Below are 20951 nucleotides of genomic sequence, written 5' to 3' on the forward strand. Positions count from 1 at the left end.
AAGCCTGGCCTGCAGCCATGCCCTGCAGCCAAGCCCCACTGTGCACAGCCAAAGGCCGTGCATAGCGGTAGTTATATTCATGTATTGCAATTAAATATTACTTTATGTTTAAAAAAATCCTAGCAAGTCACTGAAAAAACATAGGTTATAGGGACATTAAAGTTAGGATATATCATTAAAAAACCCATAGAAATACAGTGAAAAAACAAAGGTTACAGGGACGTTATAGTTATTGTAGGGAGCTGGTCTGGTGTGTGGTGAGCACCTATGGTGTTATCACCTTATACTAGGTCCAGGTATCCCCTATTAGTGAAGTGTAGGCAGTGTGTAGGAAGCCAGGGTTCTCTAGAGGTAGCTGTAGATGAGCGGCCAAGACTTATCTAGGAGATATGCAAAGCTTATGCAATACCACTATAGTCACACAGCACTCTCACACATGAAAGAACCACACAGTGTTACAGAAAATAAAGGTACTTTATTATGGTAACACAAATACTACAATACTGAATAGGCAGTCCCCCAACTGGAGGTAAATAATAAAGGATGCACTGCCATGTTGCAGTTGCAGGGAGGAGCCGGAGAAACAATATTGTGGAGTGGAGTTGTTGCTGAAATTGTAGATTGTCTGTTCCTGGAGGGTCCAGTTGCAGTCCCAGTGGCCAGAAGATGAAGTAAATGATGCAGAGGAGTCCTGCTGGAATCTAGTACGTCGAATCTGATGACTCACCCAAGAGGGAGACCCTAAATAGCCCAGGGAGGGGTATCCAACACCTAGCAGGGTGACCACCTATCAGGAGGGGGCTGTGATGTCACCTGCCTGACCTGGCCACCCAGATGCTCCCAGGGGCCTCTGCCCACCTTGGATTCAAGATGGCAGAATCAAGTGGTCACCTGGAGGAGCTCTGGCACCACCCCTGGGGTGGTTATGGACGGGGGAGTGGTCACTCCCATTTCCTTTTTCCAGTTTCGCATCAGTGCAGGGACTAGGGGTCCCTGGACTGGTGCAAACTGGTTTATGCAAGGAGGATACCAAATGTGCCTTTAAAAGCATACTGGTGGCTTGGGGATGCTACCCCTCCTAGCCATGTCACACCCATTTCCAAGGGGAGAGGGTGTTGCATCCCTCTTCCACAGGAAATTCTTTGTTCTGCCTTCCCCTGCTTGAGCTGGTCAAGCAACAGGAGAGCAGAAACCTGTCTGGAGGGTGGCAGCAGCACAGGCTGCTTGCAAAACCCTGATAGACCAGTAGGAGCAATACTGGGGGGTCTTCTAAGGAGTTAAGAGTATTTTTATGGTTTAGGGTGGGTAATGGTATTTGGGTGTTGTATGTATTTTTAGGATTTAGGGTGGATAAGAGTACTTGGGTGGAATAGGTATTTTTAGGGCTTAAGATGGGTATGAGCATGTGAGTGGTTATAGAGTTTTTAGGGTTTAAGGTGGGTAAGGGCATTTGGGTGGTAAGGGTGTTTTAGGGTTTAGGGTGGGTAAGGTTATTGGGGTGGTAAGGTTGCTTTAGGATTTAATGTGGATAAGGGTATTTTGGTGGGTTGGGTGTTTTTAGGGTTTAGGGGTGGGTGAGGGCATTTGGGTCATATGGGTATTTTTAGGGTTTAGCGTGGGTAAAGGTATTTGCATGGTAAGGGTTTTTTAGGGTTTAGCGTGAGTTAGGGTATTTAGGTGGTCAGGGTGTATTAGGGATTCAGAGGGGTAAGGTTATTTGGGTGGTAAGGGTGTTTCAGGGTTTAAAGTGGATAAGGGTATTTGGGTGGTAATGGTATTTTTAGCATTTAGAGGTGGGTGTGCTTAGGGGTTAGGAGTCAATAAGGGAATATATATATATATATATATATATATATATATATATATATATATATATATATATATATATATAATTATAAAATAGAGGTTTTACTTACCTGATACATACTTACATTTTCATTGTAAAGGCATGCATGGTAAAGGGATATATGTGGTAAATGCATGCATGGTAAAGGCACTGCATGGTAAAGGCACTGCATCGTAATGGACATGTGGTAAAGGTATGGGGCTCAGGTTGTCAGAATACAGATTGGAAAGAGGGTAAGGACATGTAAGAGTAAGATTTTTTTGCAAATGCAAGGAGAGTTCTAGGTTCCAACTTTTATGTTCTAAACGTTAGGTGTAAAGATCAAGGTTCAAAGCATTTGGTTTATAAAACACTAGGTTCAAAGTGGTAGGTTCAAAGCAATAGGCTTAAAACCGTAGGTTCAAAGCACAAGGTTCTAAGAGTTCAGTTTAAAACACTAGGGCCCATATTTATACTTTTTTAGCGCCGCATTTGCGACACTTTTTGACGTAAAAGTGGCGCAAACTTATAGTATATAATGGTATTTTGTAAGTTTGTGCCACTTTTGCGTCAAAAAATGACGCAAATGTGGTGTAAAATAAGTATAAATATGGGCCTAGGTTCAAATTGGTAGGTTCAAAGCAATAGGCTTAAAACAGTAGGTTCAAAGCATAAGGTTCAAAACGCAAAGTTCAAAGCGCTAGTTCCAAAAGAGCTTACTTAAAGTGCTAGGTTTAAATCACGAGATTCAATCACTAGGTTCAATCCACTGGGTTCTGTGTTCCAAGGGTCCTAGTTGGTACAGCACATCAGGTTTGAATATAGATACAAGGTGTTAGAATGAAGTATAGGGTTTGGGGTTATATATTCTGAGTTCTGAAATTGTGTGTGTCAGACATAAATTGAGGTACAACCATTGTTCAGGTCTCAGTAACACCAATATTCTCACAAAGTTGAATTCCTTGAAAGCAAAGGGGCACGGTGATATTGTGACACAACAAAGAATAAATGCATTTACCCCTTGTGTTCCGGTATTATTCTTTTCTTTCTTCTCTCTCTTCTCACAATGAACATGAGAGGGAAAATGTAGACAGAATATGCATGGGAAGGCACAGAAAGGCACTTAGTAATATATGGAGACAGGCAAGAAATGACATGATTTAAGTTGGAGAAGACATATGATGAACCATAATGCTGGAGACAAGAATATGATAAAAAAGGGCAAAAGTGGAGGGATAGAAGGGAAGGAGTATTGCATTAAATAGTGGCTGATGGCTGAAGGAAACTGGACTGTGGGAAGTCAGGTGATGGTGAAGGTAGGTGATGGCAAGTGCCAGGAGACTGGGTGCATGAAGTATCTTCAACCCCGCCCAGAATTCAAATTTACCGGTAGCATGGAATGTTTCTGTATTAATTAAAGAATGCTGCATTGTAAATAGCTGTTTGAAGAAAATTTGAGCACCATATGTATGTGAAAGTTCTAATAGGTCTACTAATTGTTCTATAAGTGTCAAATATAATAGTATCAATGGTATCAGTTTCTCTATAAGTAATGATGATGCATAAATGAGCTCATTTCAAACTCCTCACAAACACATTCAAAGCATTACACAACTTAGGCCCTATCTACCTGAACAGTTGCATCTCCTTCCACCAACATCCCAGACAATTTGACTACACAGAACCCCCACTCGCACATATTCTAAACATACAAAGAACCAGATCAGAGGGACTGAAATTTTCTTACATCACTCCTAAAGCGTGGAACAACCTCTCATGCCACATTAGTGCCTCTTCTCTTCTCAAATCCCCCAAGAAGCTGGAGACCTGGCTTTTCAATTACCCATTCTATATCAGCATGGCTAGGCACATACACCTGCTCAGCACCAGGATACCCTTGTGGATGATAGTACACTTTACAAATACACATAATATGTAACCATGTGTATATTGAAAATAGATGAAAAAGATGGGGTAAAGGCTGAGCATTGGTACAGAGCATTCAACCCCAAATCATGCCTTGCAGGGATCTCAAGTGGTGGAGAACAGAAGGTGCACTGGTCACACAATTTCTGTTCATTAAATCTCTCACTGAGGAGCAAGAACAGAAAACACATACTTGCCCCTCTGTCAGAGAACCACCCGTCTATGGCATCCTACCCATCTCCAAGCCCTGCACAATGTATTTCTCTGCCACAAGAAAAAAGCAATGCACCCGGTGGTCTATATTGATATATAGAGGTACATTTCACTCTGTACCAATCATACTGATTTATTAGCCTACATACAAAAGAGGCCTTGGGTGCTCTAGGGGAACACAAAGACCCACAATTGAGTGCTAAAGGTGCACTGGGAGATGTGGGAGGAGTTTTTGGCAGTATAAATTTACTTGTTTATACCATTTTAATGGATGAGGAAATTAATAGATCCCATGGGAATGGGGACAGGCTGGCCAAAGGAGCAATTCTGGGAGGAGAAGGTGAAAGGAAGTTAGTAAGGTATGGTAAGTTGAACCTAAGGTTGCTACATTTGTTTGAAGGGACTGAACAACTGGACTTGCAGTTCGCCTCATATGTCGCACACACCATCATAGTTAGCATTGGAAGAACCTTTAACCCAACTACATGCTTAGTAAGCTGTATTTTGACCTTTAATACAGCGTTCACTGTCTTGCAAAGAATACTCTCTGAATTTGCCATTGACATATGCTTTATGAAATGGTCAAAAGTGCACATTCTGCTGGGCAAAACTGCACAAACTGCCCCAATACAAAAGGTTATGTTGGCTTCTGTTAAGCACTTGGCTTGATTCAGCCCTCTCACATCCTGTCACCACCAATGGCAATGTCCTTCCCGGAAAGTGAAATAGATGTAGAAGTACTGATTGGCATTATAATTGATCAATGGAGTTAGCTCACTATATTTGCCATGCTTTAGCTTGGGTCCCCATTACACTTTAGAAATGGTAACTACGTGGTCACCTCCACCAGTGCCACAACACTACAGGCCTCTATAGACCACAGACGTTATAGATATGAGTTATTTTTGGAACAAGCTTCCTGGATCTGGAAGCCAACTACAACTTCCTTATGGGCATTGAGGAAAGCCACATTTTGTGGGAATGCATCAGACAGGACACTGCATTCTCAGCAGGGTCAGTGTGAGGTCCCAGAGAATTTCTGACTAGCAGCCAGGTCCCTTATGCATTGGGACACTCTTTTGTCCTTAGTCCCCAGATAAATGCTGGCACATTCCTGTAGACCCCATCCTGTACAATAATTGTAAAATAATGTGAAGAGAAAATTAAGTTAGTAGAGAGGTTGAAAGGGTGAAGACTAAAGTAGGTGCCAGTATGAAAGCCTCTACCCTTAAACATCAGTCGTTGGATCACTTATTAAGTTTTGCTATGGAAGACTTTTCTGAATACTATGAAGCGCGGTAGATGATCATTAACAGAATTCAGAAGGAGTGGTGCTGACACTCCTTCTTGTGAGAGGATGGTGGAAGGGTTGTATTCGCACTAAAATTATGTTTCTTCACAATGTTCTGCACAACGTCTGTGTTTTGGGTAGTAAAAAGATATATGTGGTGTATGACAAAGAAAGTATTGAACAGGAGGGGACAGGGGTTCATAGAAGTACTTATGGACGTAGAGGAAAAAAAAGGTGTATAATAAAGCACTAGAGACTAACTGCCATTGAAGATGGTTTCCAGCACAAAAGAGGGGCTTGTGGAAGATAAATGAAAAACACCACAGTCCCCTTCATTACGGTCAATGGCTGGTCCTCATAATTATAGGTATTTCATGCTTTGTGTGTTTGTTTGTGTATAGATTTAAAATTGGGTCTTATTACCCCCCTGGCCAGTGCTTCTATAATCAAAACCAAGAATATCTGTAGAGCTCACTTTTCATTCTGTCTCGACCCTGGAAAAATGCAAACTACCAATGTCTTCTTTGAGTCATTTGCTGTTCCTGCACATTGCTTATCACATTTCACTGTTCAAGGCTGACCTACTGAGTAATTTATTTAATATTACGTTTTGGGGAGACAGAATTCTTACAAATTGAGGAAAGCCTTGCTTAACTTATGTTGCACACCTGTTAAGCCATATAACACAATGGGGCTTATTTACAAGCCCTGTGCACCACCGGATTGTATGGAAACATCCACAGACATATATTTCTAACATCTACACATCCTAAGGATTCTATTGTTGTGTATCAGACCTCACTCAATGACATTTGTCAGACTTTTAGCATTTTGTTTCAGAACATGGTAATTACCTCCCGTCGCTATCATGCATGAATATTTCCCTGCTGAGATTTGACCCCCAACTTTGCTCCTTTGGGACTCCTGCACATGACAGTACCAGATATATATATATATAGTTTTTCTAAGGGTCCGACCGCTTGGTCCAGAGTGCTCACCAGTAATAAACTGGGTACAGCACACTTTCAAACTGTGGAAAGCAGCTGAAGTGATTTGACAGTTTGGTTACCTGTCATTTACTGGCAGTATTCACAGATGGGCTGTAAGGAAACTCACAAAAATAGAATATATGCACCAACTACACATCATAAGTTTTCTATTGCTGAGTGCCAAACCATCCTCACTTTGATTTGCTGGACAACGTGCTGCACGAGACAAGACATTTGTTAGATTTTCAGCATTTTTCCCCAAAACATGTTAGTTTCCTCAGTCTTCATCACAAAGAAATATATCCATGCCAAGGCTTGATCCAAATCTGTTTCCCAAGGTCTACTGAATGTAGGGCTATGTTCTGATTGTGGGGATATCAGACATGTGTGGGTTTTTCCAGGGGGGTGAGCTTGGATCCATACACTATGCATTAGGCAAAGTTTTTGATTGGATTAGATTCCATTGGGCGAGTCTGCAGTATTTGGACCAAGGGTCAGTTGGCGCACAGGGGAATCAACCAGTCTTAGACCTTTCTGAAACCTAGCTTGCGTGGTTCCCAACATGCTTAATACCTATATTCTTCTGCAAATTTGAAAGTATGTATGGAAATAAAAAACACAATTTCTTCACTTTTCTGTCACAGAAAAGTAAAGAATTTCAGGAAAGTGGCAAAGTCCTACAATCCAAAATGTTCACACTTCTTCCAATAAAAAACTTATGTTTCATGTGTGGATGGTCTATAGAATGGGACAGGAATATGCCAAAATCATGATAAAGTGAAGGCTGTATTAATACTCTCTTCACTTAACACGGTTAAAGACTTGGTCTGTTCCTGTCAGTTATGATAAGCTCATACATGCATATGAGGTCGTTTACATTGGTAGAAAAGTGAAACAATTGGTTGTTGGGAGTTGTACTGTTCCCCTCAAATTCTGAAACTTTCTGTCACAGAAATGTAATGAAATTCTTATGTTTGACCTGTGCAAAGAATTCTTGGCAATAAAGTGGCAGTGTCAAATTAAGCCATCCCATTTGAGACTCTTCCTGGTGTCTAGTGTTCACAAATGACTGGAGTTGGTACATTTGTGTAAGTACCAGATGACCCAATGCCCGGACATCTGTGTCTTTGCTCCAGCAAGGAGCCAGACAATCTTCAGATATTTTTCTAGTTGAAAAAAAAAACTAAAAGCGTCTGACTTCAGGCTTGGTATGTGTTTTGATGCCCCAGCAAGGAGCCAGTCTTTGTTTGATTTTTTTCTTACACTAAGACAGAATTTGATGCTCCCTTTTGGCCATTAATGGTCCCATCCAGCCATCAATGCCACGTCCATCAAGCAAAGTTCAGTTCTAGCCATCAACATCCCAATCTGGCCATGAAAGCACATTCCAGTGGTTATTGTCCCATTGTAAAGCACTTCCTAATGGCATTGTCAAGGACTAAACTTTTTATGAATTCTGAACACATAAATAGTTCAGTAAATTTACCATAAGATTATTATTTCCCTTTACTCACTAGCTGCTCTTTCTTGTTGGTCTGCCAAGGGAAAGAGAACAAAATCAAATAGTTCATCGCATGGGTCTATGAGTCTAACTAAAACGGATCCAATTTTGCTCACTGGGGACACAGACATGGAAATTGAATTACAGAGTCATCACATCTGCAGAGGTATAAAGAAAAAGAGAAGCATTATTTTATTTTACTTTTAGCTAACAGTGCAGCTGCAATTCAAGGTCACTCCAAAGCCATATACAGCTTGGGAAATGTAAAACAAATACTTTACACATGCGTTTCCCAGATTGATACTGTTGATTGAACTAGCCCAACGGCAGAGCCACTAATCTGCTGGTATATGTATCAGTGATTTAATGTTCTGAAGTTTCTGCAGGCAGTACCCATCAACATATCACTTTTTCCTTCCATATAAAATAGCAAGTGCTGCCCACAGTCTCCCCTTAATTCTATTCCTTACTTAGCCATCAGATGAGGTAGGTGAAGACGCAATGGGTGAGTGACTCATCTCATGTATTATCTTTTCTCTGTATGGCTTGAGATTGAGAGGTAAAAAACTACCTCAAAATATCCAAATAGTCTTCCTTGCATATATGGGCACGAGGAACCCCTAAACTTGCACACCCCAAAATATGTCCTCAACAGCACTCCCTGGGGTGGATGAATCGAAGACAATGTAAAACCTCAGTTTCATGAGGCAATGTGTCCCCAAGGTAAGGCGCCTTACAGCATGTGGAAAATACAGTCAATTAAATTGAAAAAACTAAACAGTTGCATTCTGGGGTAGGAATTGAAACTTAAAAGGTAAATGCATGAAGCTATTGCATTGAAGGGCTTGGGTAATTAGCATAACGCTAAAAAAGGTGCAAAGCAGAAAAAGTCTAAGCTCCTAGAGAACATCAAATGGTACAAGAAAAACACAAACTATTATAAATTAATCCCGGAAGGTGAGCTCCTGGATCAACCTTGAGAAAAGCAACATTACTGTGTCGGTGTTGGATAGTTTGTTTCAAGAACAGCATGGACAGCGTCTAGGGAAGTAAACAAATATAACTGGCATACTACTCATTTTGAGCTACAAGAATCAAAGGCACCTTTTGTCACACAAAAGGATGTGGCTGCAACATTTCAGTGAGGATGGATACCGGCAAAGGTGCACTTGCAGGAAGGTTGCATTGTTCTGCACAAAGCAACATAAAAAGATGATGGATAGAATGCTGAACATTGTCAAACACTCACCCCCCAGTCACAGGTCTGAGTTAAATCCATCGTTTTTTTCTCACCATGCCACCCCAGTATGGACACAGCTATATACAAATCGGTCTTGACCCTGCTTCTCATGGGAACAGTCCAGCCTGAAGCTACAAGCCAGGTTCTCCCTGGGCCAGAAACAAGCATCCTGGGACCAGTTTCGGGAATTACCCCTCATCAGCCAGGCTACAGACAAACAGAAATCCTTCTCTTTCAAAAAATAGAAACAAGTCAACCAAACCAAAGTTAATCAAGCATGTAGGAGACAAACGAGGGGAAAATACAACAAAATATCATGACCAACTAAGATGCTAGAGGGTATCATAAAAGCAGTTGCGGCTCGCCAGGGTTACAGGGGGCGGGGCGGGGGGAGGGTGAAGGGGAGGATTGGGGAATATTAATAAAATTTCAAACAAAAACAAAAAACGTACCTCTGCCCTGCCTCACCACTCTTTCTTCCTCACAGAAGGCGCAGGCTCCAGCCTGTCCTGCGCCAATCCTGATGCTGCTCAGAGCAGCGTTAGGATTGGCTGGGAGCACCCAGCCAGGGTGCTCCCAGGCAGACTGGGAGCCTGTGCATGCTCTCTCCAGCCTGGCAAACGACTGCTGGGCTGGACAGAGCACACTGCGCATGTATGTTTGACTGGCCTCTTCGGCCGGCCAAATATACATAAGCAATGAGGGGGAGTCAGTGCTGTCATCCCCAATGCCCCGCCCCTTTTACTACAAAATGATAATAAACACAGTTTATTATCATTTTGTAGTCAAAAGTTTGCAACAGCTGCAAGTGGGGGGGGCGGGGGGGGCGATGATCCAACGCCACAGCAGAGGAACTGCCACTGCATAAAAGTAGCAATAAATCTGGGGTGATGTTGGCTCACTAAAACTCTAGGATGACTTTTTATGTGGCACAACTTCACTTGCACTCCGTCTTTCGATGCGGCATTATACCGGCATCACCAGCAAAATATTCCATTAATGTGCAGCCACATTCTGACCTCCTGCTTGGCTTATATGCCATCTCTCTCTACACATCATTTTGCTTCTCGCTGTTGACCTCCCATTGTGCACATTGCCGAGTATATGGCAAAGCATCCAAAATGAGTAACAACCACCACAGAACCAACTGCTCTGGAACAGAATGAGCAGCAGCAGACTGAAACACATGAGGTTAATTGATGCTCCGGTCCTTTTGTTGTTCCAGTGAAATACTGCCCCAACATGAGTTGCTGCTCAAAACTCCCCAGAATCACATAATAGATATGTTAAAGTTGTGAAAGACTGGTGTGGACAAAAATGGATTTGAGGTCAACGTATCCACCTATTTCCTTGGATGTTTGAATTTATAACATTAAAACTAATATTAACAACATGTTGCATGTGTGGAGAGCAACATGTACAGTTTAACGATTTTGTAAGAAAAGCAGAAATAATTAAAGAATAATAAAAATAATATTCCTTATATAGTCTTTTTAAATCCGTTATTTGGAACATGAAAATTGCTACACTTTTACTCTAAAAACCATCATCATGAAAATTACACATTAAGCAGAAGGGGCCTTCACAAGCTGCTGTTACAATTGTTACAATGCAGAGTCCACTCTTCATACCTTGGTCGCCTATGTTTATTAGAAATTAAGCACAATACAGCCACTACAGCCAACATTTGCTTAACTTCAGGGCAAAAAGATATTGTGAAAATTGCTTTGCAATGTATTTGTCTCATAAGTATTCAAAATATTTCCAAGCTTTACAAAGATTTTCACCTAAGTTTAATATAAGCCTTGATCATTTCTTTTATAGGCTCTAAGTCAGCTCTCATAGTCTACTATGGAGAGACTGCTAGCAAGACCTTATGGCCCATATTTATACTTTTTTAGCGCCGCATTTGCGCTGCTTTTTGACGCAAAAACGTCGCAAACATGCAAAATATGAATTTTGCAAGTTTGCGCCGTTTTTGAGTAAAAAAGCAGCGCAAATGCGGCACTAAAAAAGTATGAATATGGGCCTATGTGTCTCAAATATAGGGGCATATTTAAGAGCCCATAGCACCACCGAAGCGTCACTTTTAGTGACGCTCAGGTGGTGCTATGCCCTGCGCTGTATTTACAAGGAGGTGTTAAGCCACTTTTTGTGGCTTAACGCCACATTGTAAATACAGCCCCTTCACATGCAGCCCTTTGCGTGGGAGGGTGTGCAATGGGTGTTGCTGTGGGCGTGTCACAGCAACACCCATTGCATTTTGACGCTGCCATAGACTTACGAGATTTCGTAAACCTGAGGTAGCGCCAAAATCTAAGGCCACCCCAGTGGTAGCGTTAGCAAGGTGCAACAACGAGGAATACTATTATTCCTCCTCGTTTTTGCTTTTTCTATGCATGCTGCATTCTGCAGCACGCATAGAAAGAGCAATATGTCAGACATGATTGTTTATGAGCGGGAAGGTGTCCCTTCCCGCACATAAAAAATAATTTCAAAATTACGCTTTGTCACTTCTGTGTGTGCTGCATTCTGCAGCACACATAGAAGTGTAAAATATCCATTAGTGATTGTTTATGTTCAGGAAGGGACACTTTCCCACACATAAACCATCAAACCCCTCAATGCAGACATACTTGCACGATGGTGCAAGGATGCCTGCATTGGGACAGTCAGCTTAATTTAGTGCCATCGCAAGGGACAACAGAGGGGTGCACCATGTTCAATTAAATACAGGGCATCTCTGCGTTGTGAACATTATGGAGCGTGGTGCTGCCTATTTTGGTGCAGCATCGTGCTCCGTCAATTTCTTATAAATATGGGCCATAGTGCCTACAACCTGTGGCTTCTATTGTGATTGGATCTTTGACCTGATGAGAAAAGGTGTCTTATCAGCCATTAGGCAGGCTTTACATTGACTGCACATGAGAAATAATCAAGATCCAGATTCTCTATTTGAACTTCCTATGTCAGCATGGAATGTGCCCACAAACAAAGACTAAGACGTATGTATCTACGATCTGCTAGGCAACATTTGTAAGGGTTCCTCACCCTTTGGTTCAAGTTAAGAAATGAACTGTGATGGGCCCCAAGTTAAGATACAGACGCCTTCTTTAGTCTCTTGTGACTGAGAACACCCAATAAAGCAGCATCACCTGCTTTCTGTCACTCAGGGTCGGACTTGACAAAAAATAGACCCAGGCACCAAAATATAGGTGGCCACCATTAGTCAACAAGACAGCTAAAATGCAGCCCATATTTGCGAATTAAGTCAGTTTTAAACTTGTAAAGGCACATTCTACAGGTATTTTCAAAATATGGGAGACTACATGCCTTTTTGTTTGCTGCAGGCAATGTTTGTTTTATTATACGGGAAATCAACAGTAAAAACCAGCCCACCTGGCCACAAAACAGGCCCTAAATTACTAAAAATGCCCCACAAACATCTGTCAGACCAACCATCAGGCAATGCATGATTGCCCTATTAAGCCAGCCTTAATCTGCTGCCACTGTCCTACAAACCCTCCTTCCTGCAGATATGAGATTTAGACCCAGATCTATTCACATATTTTCCCATAAACACAAAATGAGTAAAACTCTTCCTATGGCTTCCTATGTCGTGTATTATACAAAAACAAGAAAAATACAAATACAGGATACATCAATAAATACAGCACGTTTCCAGCAGTACTCTGTACACTCTGATCCTCCTTTTTGCTTGAGGTTGCTGTTATTTTATTCCCTACGTCTATGTAAATAGTTCCTCTACCTCCGCCTTCCAGTTCTCGAAGCTGCTGGTAAAATAGCTCAGGAAGTTAAGTGTTCATGGTTGTGATGTGCTCAACATCTACAGGTCACCTTTTTCAGGGGCTGCTTCTGCCTTCGGTTTTGGATTGCCAATTTCCTTATTTTTTCTCACAACACTCAAAGTCGTATGAAGTTGATGAAAGTTTTGCGTTTTAAAAAAATCCTGTCAAATCAAATAGATACTTTTAGCAGGAGAATTTTTTCGCAAAATATGAGATTAAAATATGCTCACAGGCACCTATTATTTAATGAACTGGAAAATAGAAAAAATAATAGGAGCAAGAGGTAAAACTGAGACCACCTCTCAAGAAGTCTACTGAAATGTGTCTACCTTAAAACTTGGGGCCTCGGAAATCATTTTACATTGAGCCTTCAATATTAATATTGTACACCACATTGAACTTTAATGGAACTGGTTCGGTGGCCAATGCAGAGATTTAAGAATGGTAATAGTGTGGTGAATCTAGGAGAGTCTACTAAAAGGAATGCCACATGGTTTTAGATCTTATACAATCAACCATTAGAAAAAGCTCTGATGCCCAAATATAAGCAGTTGCACAATCCAGTCCTGATCCAATGAAAGCCAAAACTGCTGCTCGTCTGCATTCCACGGAGAAGAGATGGCGTGTTAGGCAAAGTCGCCTCACTTGGAATATGCAAGAGGATATTACTGATGTAACTTGGTAGTCCAATTGTGGCATTCTATCAGCTTTGATGCTTGCAGAGGACATGGGCCAAAATCTACAACCATAATGGGGTTTGCCCGAAAATTTAGCTTTCACTTATAATCAACACTTTGGTTTTACCTGCGTTAAGCTTGAGCTGAAGTATAATACACGTGCTGTATAGCTCCAAATTGGGATAATTGAAATGTCTTTAGCACAAATTTCTTGTGTAGCAGTTGTCAAATTATTTGAAACAAGGCAAACAATCACAGTATCATCCTGCTGTTAATGAACCTGAAATGTATATGCAAAGGATCGTGGTTTCTAAAAGATGGTTAAACCGAAACAGTAGAATATAGTTAAAAAAAATAAGTTGACCCATCATGAGCCTGTCCATTTTTGCAAACCTTAAGTGCAGAAACGACACTGAAATGTTTGCATAGTCTGAAAAGGAGTTGCGTATCCCCTGCATCCATGTATAGATTGAGACCATAAGATTGTGTAGGAGCAGCAAGAGGCCAAATATATCAATTCAATAAGTAAGACTCCATAAGCGACTATTGATCTTGTACTGAAACTGGCCAGACGTAAATCATTCGAGCACTTTGCCACAGTTGCCCATCTCCTGTCCTCAATGTTTTCCATACAGGATATTCTAAGAATCGAAACTCAGGAGTGCCAGATGGTAAAAGCCAGATTCACAAATATTTCAGACATTGCATTGCTAAGGCCAGGAGATGACTAGCCTACATTAAGACATGTGTTTACCTCGGAGTGCAACAATTATGGTTGAGATTAGGGAGGAGCCTTGATCCACAATAAGAGATTGGTTGAAATTTGGCATTCTGGATACAGAGCAATGAAAATGGTTTGGTCCATACTTTAAGAATTCTACTTAGAGCAATAAAAAAGGTTTGATCCAGGATCAGGAGAATCCCATTGGATGTTAAGACAACAGACAAATCACAGATATGCCGTGTTTAAGGAGTGTATTGGTTACAAAAAGTGCAAATATTTACACCGTTTAAGAAGAAGAATTTGCGGTATTATAGCCAATATTCAACTCAAAACCGCCCATTCAGGGCTGGAATTAACAATAGGTTTTTTCTGTCTACTTCTGTTAAGCAATTAAACTCACGTTATTTTACATGGGGTCAGATTTCTTAACTTTTTTATCAAGGTTTATTGATTTCTCTCCAAACACGTTTTTCACTCCTCAGGCCCAAAAGGCTCTTGTCTCAGTAAAAATGTCACCACAATGATGGAGATAAGCCACAGTCCACTTCAGACAGAGCGTCCCAAATCCCTAGGATGGAAGCAATTATCAGAGCAGAAAAAAAGACATGAATGGGAAAAGAGTCAAAAATTGGTCAGCCACGTAAGACAGAATGTGATCCAGAAAAACGGGAAAAAAAGACAGAAGGGGAAAAAGCTAATAATTCTGTGAGGGATCAGCAGGTGTTTAAACTATCTGCGCACCCAGCATTCCTGCCAACAAATGACTTGACTGCCATCCCAGTTAAACATTTTCACAGACAGCGAGGCGAGGCCCGGGGCTCTGAGCGCGCTCATCGAATCAAACGTGCGCCAGTGGACCAAACCCACACAGAAGTTTAAAGACATGGGCAAAGCCGGCAACTGTCAGGGCCCTTACCTTCCGAGGGGCACCCCGGGAAAGTGAATGTTCTCTTTAATTGATCTCTGTCTTGTCTGTTCAAATCTGTCTTAACATTTCTGCTTACCTACCGACTGTCTCTCTCTCTACCCAGTGTCATCATAGGTATTTTATGGGGTCCCCGATAGGACACATTTCAACCGTTTTTGTGTGACCCTATTTCTGAAAGTTTAGCACATAATGCAGTATTGTTGACATCATTCGGCCTTGAATTAGCAGGAAATACACAATAAAATTAAAAGTAATCGCAAACAGGGGCCTTAAACAGAGGCACTTCATTTTAATGTGGAAGAATACCAGTGTGCTTTTTCGATCAAAAGCGTTAGATAGCCGTGCACAAAACGAGTTTGACAAACTAGATACATAATTAAGGACTCGAACTGAACGTTATTCCTTCCGCAATGCCCTTTCTTACTTGAATCAAAATGGCTTTTACATCTACAGTCCACTGTTTGACAAGTATCCACCTAAATTGATATTTTCGTTGCCCAATGTGTTGATGTGAGTTCCTGGCAAAGTAATAAAATAAAAGGAACGTAAAACACACACCATTTTTTCTTTGTACCATCCATGTCGCTATGCATTACTAAACAGAAACAAAATCCACATGAGAGTCCATGTCCCAATTCCTTTTGAATGATCAGGTCTGCCCTCCCACTAGAATTCAAAGTGAAAAGCTATAAAGGCGATGAATTTGCATAACATTATGTTATTCCCTGCCAAAGAGTCACCCACAGTATAGAAAGCGCCTTTATCAGCAAAAAGGAAAAAAGCGCCTAATCTAACACCAAGAATGTAATCATTTTCACGGAGACAGGCCAGAAAGTCGACAAACGAAGGGAGAGGGCTTAGTTCTTCTTAGTCTTCTGCCCCAAGCATTTGCTGCGAGCAAAAGGCACACATATGGGAAAGACGGAGGAATAGAAAAACGAAAAAGTGTCACAATGGGAGAAAGCAGAACGCTGCAAGAGTGAGCTGAAGTGGCAGGGAGTGGCTGTAAATGGATTGAAGAGGCCCGAGATGGCTTGTGGATTACGCTGCTTCAGTAGTCGTGCTCACACATTTAACTGCAGCAGCTGCGTGTTTCAGAGGAGAGCTTTGAGCACCTGCACTTTTCTATTTACAAATTAAGCACTGCATACTCTGCTCCACGTCAGAGGTCCACTGTTGTCCTACCTAAAGTGCTTTGAAGACCTCCAGCAAGGTTTGAGAATTATACACATGAATGGAAATAACAAAAAGGGTTCCATAACAATCACCAGAAAATAATACACTAGAGCAGGAGAATTCCGCTGGCTCAGGGGCAGGAGCACTTTGGAATCAGCCAGGCTGTAGAAACACCCCATTTATGTAGCTTGACCTTTCACCGCAAAAGCGAATGTCACAAAATCCATAAATGTAGACGAAAATTGGTGTCAGATGGTGTATTTAAAACACTGTGAGCGAGTCACAGAAATCCCATAAGGTCTTTGCATGAAAGGGGATTGGTATCCTCTACGGAATATACATAAAAATGGTCAACAGGAGCACTTTTATTTCCTCGCAATAAATGTGTGAGCTGTAATCGTGAGCGAACTAAGGCCTATATTTATACTTTTTTTGCGCCGCATTTGCGTCATTTTTTGACGCAAAAGCAGCGCAAACTCAAAATACAATTAAATTTTGTACGTTTGCGCCGATTTTGTGTCAAAAAACGACGCAAATGAGGCGCTAAAACAGTATACATATGGGCCTAAATATTTCTAGATGGGTTGGGGCAGGTGATATTTTGCAAGAAAGGCTTAGAAAAATTAAAACAGTTACATTTTGTTTAACGGTATATTAATGATGCTTTTGTTCAGCAGTGTCTTTTAAAATCATACATATTTGGCTAATATTTTCTTCTGTATTATATTGTGAAACAGCCGATCTCAAGTGTTATCACTCACAGGCACCGCATGACGTTTAACACATGAATTTTGAAATGTATTGGGAGTTTGCTCATCTGGGTGGTTGGGGGACTACCGCATTGCTTTTGATGAAAAATGGCTCATCATAATGTGATTGAAGAGCCATGGACTTAGGGAACATAATGGAGAGAATGCAGCAGTACAGATATCTTTTCTGAAGCATCCCTAGACACTGCATGTATGATTTGATGGATGAATGGTTGGCGGGAACGTCTCCATTTTTGCAGAAAAGAGGCACGGAAAAATAATGGTGTGCCGGAGGCCCAGTGAGGCAGGTGGTTGCACTTGCCTCCTCTACCTGACTGAAAAGACAGGGGCGAGAAGAAAGGGCTGGTGTGAGGCGGTCGACATTGGGAATAACTGCGCGAATGAATTAATAAATCACTCCTTACGTGGACATAATGCAATTTAACCTATTTGTGCTATTAAAAAGCACGCTGTACAAAAACAACTTTTTAAAATTGAAATGGATCTTTTTACGTATTTCTTACAAACTAATGGAAAAAAGTTAGCAACCGAAATTAAAAAAAATGCTTGGATAACTTCCAAATTCCACTTTCTGGGAAATATTTGTAGCAGATACAAAAAGTAAAGATGAGTGAAGCCAGATTTTGGGGCGTGGGGGAGGGGGGACCTAGAAATTGGGCAGCACTAGCACTCCACTGAAGACCTGTCTTCTGTGTCCCCTGCTACCACCACGCACCCAGCAGAACGCCCCCATCGGTATTAGCCTAGTGTGATAGTGCGTTAGTTGTGTAGGGCTGCGGGGTGTGCAGGGCAATTCTTTCTGCAACCTACCTTGAGCCTCAGATGCAGACAGCAGGGCAGCCAGGAGTAGAAGCCCTGCCACCAAGGAGGGCAGCGCTGGGGCCAGGGCGCGCATCCTGGCGCACAGCAGCATCCGCCTCAGGGGTGCACAGGCTCAGCAGAGAGGCGCAGCGATGAGTAGCAGGGGCAATAGTTAGTCTAAGCCTGCACTTGAGGACTCCTTTCCGACCCTGTGTCCAGCCCCAATGACATCTCCGCTTCCCTAGCCCGCGTACCTTCAAGCACTGCCGGCCTCCTTTTTGGCTCATGAGATGCGATCTCTCTTTAGTTGTCTTTTGCCGCCCTCTGCTGATTGTCTGTAAGATTTCCCGCAGAGCCGTGATCACTTAGTGTACACCATTTGTCTCTAGGCCTGCTTGCCAGCAGTAAAAAGAGTCCTTGAGAGGCCTTATTGTGAAGCACACTGCTGCCCCGAGGGGCGTAGTGGCGCTTGCCAAAAAATTGAATTGAACTGCAGACCCTTACTCAGTCAGTTAAGCACCAGAGAGCAGACGAGACGTATGGTAACGAGAACAGTCACGTCTTAAATAGCTTCCTAAAACCATGTACATTCCCTACTGTAGTAAATTAGCACCGGTCTAGTGATGGGTCTAGTGGTGCAATGGTACGGCATGACCTTGTAGTGTCGCGCCAGTGACGTAAGTGGTCGCGGGGCACTACCATTTTGGTTGAATGTTCACAGAGAATAGATGGCTAAATTTCCTTCTGTTCAAATGTGTAATGGGCTGGGCCATCGCCCACGTGTAGCAGGTTATATAATAAACTGGAGCCAGCAGGCTGGGAGAATAGCAATTGAGAAAGCGACACTGCTGGCTCCTAATAAAAACCGTACCTCGAGTCTGAGTCATTTCTGTGCAGCAACACTACATTTTGGTGATCAGGGTCGCACCCAGATGTGTGCTTCACATGCCTTGGTGGCCACGGTTCCCCCGTGGTGCTCATGCCACGAGGACTGTGTACGTGTACTCACGCTCTCAAGACTTCAGTAGGTGTCTCTCCATCTCACACACTGACACAACCACATAGTCCACCACCCACTCAGATCCAACATGTCTGCCATCCCTCCAGTCGAGCCTTTTATAATTGAGGGAGCTCCATCCGCACAAGCTCCCAGGTGGAAGGACTGGGTTGACAGAGTACTATTGTTTTTTGAGGCCACCAAAGTCGAAGATGCTCAAAGAGAGCCATGCTCCTACACCCTGGGGGGAAAAGACATCTACAAAATATCTAAGAACCTCACATAGGCCACCCCTAAGATGCATTTGACCCTGATAGTGTCCCTAAACATGCATTTTCGTCATCAAAAAGACTGCCACAGTGTCAGGACAAAGTGGGCACGCACCCGAGTCTTGTGGTTGTTGACACCGGTGCCTCGTCATGTTTGCTTTTGGCATACATCAAGAGTCAGTGGCGGAACTACTTCATCAGTTCCACAACATGTTTGAGGGTACTGGCTGTTTGCGTCACAGAGAGGTAAAACTACACATTGACGAGACGATACAACCAGTGGCGCTTCAATGCCGATGCATTGCGTTCCACCTCAGGCCACAGGCAGAAAGAGAGTTGGACAAACTTGAAACAGCTGGCATCATAGAAAGAGTTTCCGGTCCCACACCGTGGGTGTCTCCGATTGTCGTAGCGCGGAAGCCCAAACAACCAGAAGTGGCATCTGTGTGGATATGCGTCTTCCTAATGTCTCTATCAAGTGCGAGAGACATTTGACCCCTACAATAGATGATTTGATTGGTGAAATAAGTTGATCCTGTTGGTTTTCCAAGCTAGATTTGTGCTTGGGGGTACCACCAGCTGGTCTGGCAAAGGAGTCCCGCTACATAACTACATTTTCAATACATGTAGGGTTGAGGCGTTACAAAAGACTGAACTTTGGTATCTCTAGCGCAGCCAAGGTATTTCAAAATGTCATCCACAAACTTATAGTAGATCTGCCTGGCACTATCAACGTCAGCAATGACATCCTAATTCATGCAACGACTATCCAGGAACATAATGCCAGACTCAAGAGCGTGCTAAACCAAATCAAGGAGTCAGGTCTAACTCGTCACGGCAGGAAGTGTGAATTTCTCACCAGCCGAATCCAATTTTTTGGATATGTATTCTTAGCAGATGAAGTAGCCCCAGATCTGGAGAAGGTGAAAGACATTAAGAACGCACCTCCACCTACCAGTGTGAGAGAAATCCGAAGTTTTCTAGGAATTATCAACTACTGTGGCTGTTTCATTAAGGACCTTTCCATGTTAACCCAGCCACTCAGAAACCTGACAAAGTCTTCAGCACCTTGGGTGTGGGGACCAACCCAACAAACAGCTTTCGAACCTACCAAAGATGCACTATTTAGTGACACCATACTCCGTTATTTTGATCCTCGCAAAGACACGAAAATTGCAGTTGACGCCGGCCCACCAGGCCTTGGGGCAGTGCTGCTCCAGAAACAAGGAAATGATGAGTGGTCACCAGTGGCGTTTGCGGGTCGGTCGATGACTGACACCGAGCAACCGTATTCGCAAATTGAGATGGAGGCTATAGCGGTGCACTGAGGCTGAAAACATTTTCACCTTTACGTGTATGGCCAGCCGTTCCTTGTCACGACCGACCTCAAGCCTCTAATTCCTCTCTTCAATGGGACCGCATCGAAACCACCACCGCAGATAGAGAAGTGGATGCTACAACTACAGGACTACATGTGCCATTTGGAATATCGCCCGGAGTTGGGCAACCCAGCAGACTATTTGTCTCGCCATCTCTGAGCTGCCACAGAGAAGAAAATCCATGAAGCCCGTAAAAACCGAGGAGTATGTGAGGTATGTGTCTGAAAGATCTAGACCATTACCCGTCTCCACTGAAAGGATAACTCAGGCCACCGCATGCAATGACTTGTCTTCAGAAAGCTTTGCAAGCGATTCGTTCCAACCAGTGGCACGCAGTACGTATGCAACTGTCCTCTCTCAACCCGGCTCTAAATTAATAATGGGGAGCCTACATCATGTTCACAATGTGTCAGTCGATCCGGATGGGTGTTTACTG

At 42.6% G+C, this 20951-nt stretch overlaps 1 protein-coding gene across 1 annotated transcript in view; it reads right to left on the reverse strand.

Annotated features, from left to right (window-relative positions):
- The window catches only part of FNDC1 (fibronectin type III domain containing 1), a 1110328-nt gene extending 1092242 nt beyond the window's left edge, over positions 1–18086 (reverse strand). Inside the window, exon 1 of the mRNA XM_069235143.1 lies at positions 17880–18086. Within this exon, the coding sequence (XP_069091244.1) occupies positions 17880–17982 (103 nt within the window). The 5' untranslated portion in view covers positions 17983–18086. The remainder of the gene's footprint in view (positions 1–17879) is intronic.
- Between the last annotated feature and the right edge of the window lie 2865 nt (positions 18087–20951).

This window comes from Pleurodeles waltl, chromosome 5, assembly GCF_031143425.1.
Source record: "Pleurodeles waltl isolate 20211129_DDA chromosome 5, aPleWal1.hap1.20221129, whole genome shotgun sequence".
NCBI classification, from domain to species: Eukaryota; Metazoa; Chordata; class Amphibia; order Caudata; family Salamandridae; genus Pleurodeles; species Pleurodeles waltl.